Raw genomic sequence first — 5,000 nt, forward strand, 5'->3', positions numbered from 1 at the left:
AATGTCACCAGGTGCATTGTTTAGAATTTAGAATTGTTCTTGTCCTTGAAGGCCACTGTAGCTTCTGTTATTATTCTAAAGGGTTGGGGTTACCCAGGGAGCGTTGCATTCTAGAACTTTGTAGAACTTTCTTGATGATGTCATATTACACAGTGCACCTTTAATTTTATATATTGGTCATAACATTGTGCCTACTGTCTGGATTTTGTTTTTGTTTTGCTTAGTAAACTGTCACCTTATTATCTCCCTCCTAAACTACACACATGTGAAATCTCATACTGTCTGATTATCACACATTCAATGACCAAGCTGTTTTCTCAAATTAACTAGTTGTGTGTGTGTGTGTGTGTGTGTGTGTGTGTGTGTGTGTGTGTGTGTGTGTGTGTGTGTGTGTGTGTGTGTGTGTGTGTGTGTGTGTGTGTGTGTGTGTGTGTGCAAATCTAATGTCTTTTTAGACTTGTTTCTTACAGCCAATAAGAACAGAGAATCGGATGTTAATTTTGACCAATCAGAAATCACATACCCCAGCTTGAATCTCCCTATTATGTAATTTATACTGTTGGACTATGAACTCTCTCTCTCTCTCCCTCTCTCTCTGTGTCTCTGTCTCTCTCTCTCTCTCTCTCTCTCTCTCTCTCTCTCTCTTTATCTCTTTCTCTCTCTGTCTCTCTCTCTCTCTCTGTGTGTCTCTCTCTCTCTCTCTCTCTCTCTCTCTCTCTCTCTCTCTCTCTCTCTCTCTCTCTCTCTCTCTCTGTCTCTCTCTCTCCCTCTCTCTCTCCCCCCCCCCCCCCCTCTGTACTGTCTTAATAAAGCCTGAAACTTCCCAAAAAAAAAATCAATCCATGATGTCAAAGCAGAGTATGAAATAACCTGATGTGCAGATCAAAGGTTCCTGATAAACTGTCCCTGCTCCGGCCCACACGTAGCTGCACTGATGTCCCAACAGTGACCTGTAGTAGCCTCCGTAAACCTGGTTTAAACGAGGACAAATCGGGGGGGAAAGGGGGCGCTCAAAAACACAAATCAATACATGATATCAAAGTAGAGTGTCTCAAAATAAGCTGTCACAAAACCGATCGAAAATAAATGTTAATTCCCCTACACGCCTTATTCAACTGCTTGTGATGATCACTCCGCTAAAGGAATTTGTTAGGTGCAGTGTGTAATATGACATCATCAAGAAAGTTCTAGAAAGTTCTAGAATGCAACGCTCCCTGGGTAACCACAACCCTTTAGAATAATAACAGAAGCTACAGTGGCCTTCAAGGACAAGAACAATTCTACATTCTAAACAATGCACCTGATGACATTCCAAAAAACATGGATTCCTCCATAAGACCTGCCTGCTCAATGTACAAAATGTAATATTAATATTTTTCATTCTGCGCTCAGGAGGATAATTCAGATTATTGGCAGAGGTGATTTTACACCAGTGAGGACATATGTATGAAGGAGGATATTGATTTTAGCTAATACATTACTTAAACTGTTACACAGTGTCCCTTTAAACAAAATATAAACTCTTCACCAGAGCATCCACAAGAGGAGATTGTAAAATACCACATAGAAAAAGTTATTTTGGGCAGTCAGCCTTTTCCTATCGAGCAGAACATACTTGGAATACCATACCCACAGAACTAAGGAACATCACATCACTCAAATCCTTCTCAAACTCTATAAAAAACTGGTTACTGACGGATCAAATATGCGTCCATAACCATCTGGGATAGTGTGTTTGTCTTTGTGTTTGCTGGTTGTGTCTGAGTGTATGCTCCTTGTCTTTCTTTAAATGCTTATTTGTTTTAATCGTGCCATATGTTCACGCACTTTTATCTGTCTGTTTGCTACGTGGGTTTACAGAGACTAGGATTCATTTTATCATTGACCATCAACACTTTCTAACTTTCTTTCTTTATTCTCTGTTATTGTGTGTGTGTCTGTCTGTCTGTCTGTCTGTCTATGTGTGTGTGTGTGTCTGTCTGTCTCTGTCTGTCTGTCTATGTGTGTGTGTGTGTGTCTGTCTGTCTGTCTATGTGTGTGTGTGTCTGTCTCTGTCTGTCTGTCTATGTGTGTGTGTGTGTCTCTCTGTCTGTCTATCTGTGTGTGTGTGAGAGAGAGTCTGTCTGTCTGTCTGTCTGTCTATGTGTGTCTGTGTCTGTCTGTCTGTCTGTCTGTGTGTGTGTGTGTGAGAGAGAGTCTGTCTGTCTGTCTGTGTGTCTGTGTGTGTTACATAGTTAGAAGGCTTTAGTGGACATGGGTTTACAGAGACTAGGATTAATTTTATCATTGACCATCAACACTTTCTAACTTTCTTTCTTTATTCTCTGTTATTGTTTGTGTGTGTGTGTCTGTCTGTCTGTCTGTCTATCTGTGTGTGTGTCTGTGTCTGTCTGTCTGTCTGTCTGTCTGTCTGTCTGTGTTCGTGTGAGTGAGAGAGAGAGAGAGAGAAAGAATGTGTGTGAGAGAGAGATAGAGAGAGAGAGACAGAGAGATAGTGTGTGTGAGTGTGTGAGAGAGAGAGATTGTCTGTCTGTCTGTCTGTCTGTCTGTCTGTCTGTCTGTGTGTGTGTGACATAGTTAGGAGTTAGTTTATGTGGGTTTACAGAGACTAGGATTCATTTTATCATTGACCATCAACACTTTCTAACTTTCTTTCTTTCTTTATTCTTTGTTATTGTTGTTTGCAGCTGTTCAACGACGTGGTTCCCAAGACGTCTGAGAACTTCCGCGCCCTGTGCACCGGAGAGAAAGGCTTCGGGTACAAGGGATCCATCTTCCACCGCATCATCCCCGGGTTCATGTGCCAGGTACACACACACACACACACACACACACACACACACACACACACACACACACACACACACACACACACACACACACAGAGACAGACACACACACACACACAGACACACACAGGGAGGGAGAGAGGGAGGGAGGGAGAGAGAGAGACAGGGAGAGAGAGAGAGAGACAGACAGACACACAGAGGGAGAGACAGACAGGGAGAGAGACAGACAGACAGGCAGGGAGAGGCAGGCAGGGAGGGAGGGGGAGAGGGAGAGGGAGGGAAGGAGACAGACAGACAGGCAGGGAGGGAGGCAGACAGACAGACACATAGAGGGAGGGAGAGAGAGAGACAGGCAGATAGACAGACACACACACACACGGAAGGACAGACGCTTGTATATTGTCCCTGTAGGAATGGTTGACTCTTCTAAGATGGACATACAGACACACAGAGGTTTTATTCAAAGAGCACACTGAAAAAACACAATATGGAACGGTATATACTGGGAATATAGCACACTAGCATATGTGCAGTCAGTCAGTGCGTTTACATGCAGACTCATAATCGGATAACTAAACGAATAAGACTTCAACAGGACTTTTAAACTGCATGTAAACACCTTTATCCGATCTACTTCGGACACAAATCGGCACAATAACGGACAAGAGAAGTCTGATAAGAACACCTAGATAATTCGTTCATTGTCGGCTTTCTCTCTGCATGTATACAGGGATCGTATATCGCATATCGGACTTCTCGTTCTGTGCTTGTGTGCCTGCGCGTGATAGGCTACACCATGGGTCATTGACGGAAGAGAAGCGGACGTGGCTCTAAAACCGCTTGTTGAAAGCATGGTTGAAAGGACTACAGCGCCACCTAGCATAGTGGAGACAGCCATGCATCGGACATTTATCCGATTTCTGAAAGGCCATGTATACTCAGACAAGTGACACGGTCCATTCGAGTGTCTTGTTCGATATATGTGATAATCCAATCTAGTTGTGCCATGGAAACGCACTGAGTGATTCTGGAAAACGCTTGTTGTCTAAATCAGTGAATACTACCCGTCTGTGTTTGAACTGACTATTCACTGATTTTGACAAACAAGCTTTCTGCAGAATCGCTAACCTGGAAAAGGAGCAACAGAAACTTCTGTACATTATGGTTGCATTCCAAATCGCATACTTTCTACTATATAGTTTGGTAGAAAAAAGATTTAGGATGTCCCGATTCTTGTGGCCAGATTTAGGATGGTTAGAAGTACCCGGATGTCCTACTTCATGCGGCCAAGATGGTTAGTGTTGAAAAGTGCATCCTATTTGGGGCGATTCTGACCCACAATCCAGTGCGCACGTGAAGTGACGTCACATCGACGAAGCCTCCATATGAAAACAAACGGGGATGAGACGGATATAAAAGCAAGAGGCAAGATCAAGGCGCAATGTTATGATGAAATAAGAGAGTAAAGTATGTCCCAATAGTATGCCTACTGCATCCTAACTAGATTATTTTTATCGTCGGATGTAGTATGTAGAATAGAAGAAAGAAAGAGGAGGAGATTCGGAACGCAACCGATATTCCTCAATGAGCCTGTAAAGTCCTAACTCCTGAATAACACATCAGTGCAGTGCTCCACCTTGGATTTTTAAGTAAAATCCTCAAACAATTATTGTAAGCAACATGAAGTCAGTGCATACTTGATTTAAAAAAAAAAAAAAAGGAGACACAGAGAGAGAGAGAGAGAGAGAGAGGGGGGGAGGGGGGATGACCTGCAGTAAAGGTCCACGGGTCAGATTTGAACCCGCGACCACTGCAACGAAGGCCGGAGCCAATATGGTACACGCTCTATCCACTACACCACCAGAGCGCCCTTTTCTTTTCTTTTTATACTTACCCCATAAGGGAGCAGTGCATTTTCTTGCCAACAATTTAGCTTAAACCTGCAGTGTGTAGAATTTTGGGTTTTATTTCCTATCAGATTTTGTAGATTTTTATAATATCCATAAGTACATTTAATTTAGTGCATAATAGCTGAATTTTTTTTTTTTAATTATTATTTTTTCCCTTAGAAAGGGTCTCATATATGTCCATATTTCTGCATATTTTGGACCAAGGCCTAGTGCTGCCATCTTGAAAGTGTCATAGTTGGAATGTCATCAGGTGCATTGTTTAAAATTTAGAATTGTTCTTGTCCTTGAAGGCCACTGTAGC

At 42.5% G+C, this 5,000-nt stretch overlaps 1 protein-coding gene across 1 annotated transcript in view; it reads left to right on the plus strand.

Moving 5' to 3' along the window:
- LOC307260446 (peptidyl-prolyl cis-trans isomerase-like) overlaps positions 1-5,000 on the plus strand; it is a 10,363-nt gene that overhangs the window by 2,796 nt on the left and 2,567 nt on the right. The window contains exon 2 of the mRNA XM_080040690.1: positions 2,688-2,807. Within this exon, the coding sequence (XP_079896816.1) occupies positions 2,688-2,807 (120 nt within the window). The remainder of the gene's footprint in view (positions 1-2,687; positions 2,808-5,000) is intronic.

The sequence above is a fragment of the Ammodytes marinus genome, assembly GCF_949987685.1.
Source record: "Ammodytes marinus genome assembly, chromosome: 2".
Lineage (NCBI taxonomy): Eukaryota > Metazoa > Chordata > Actinopteri > Uranoscopiformes > Ammodytidae > Ammodytes > Ammodytes marinus.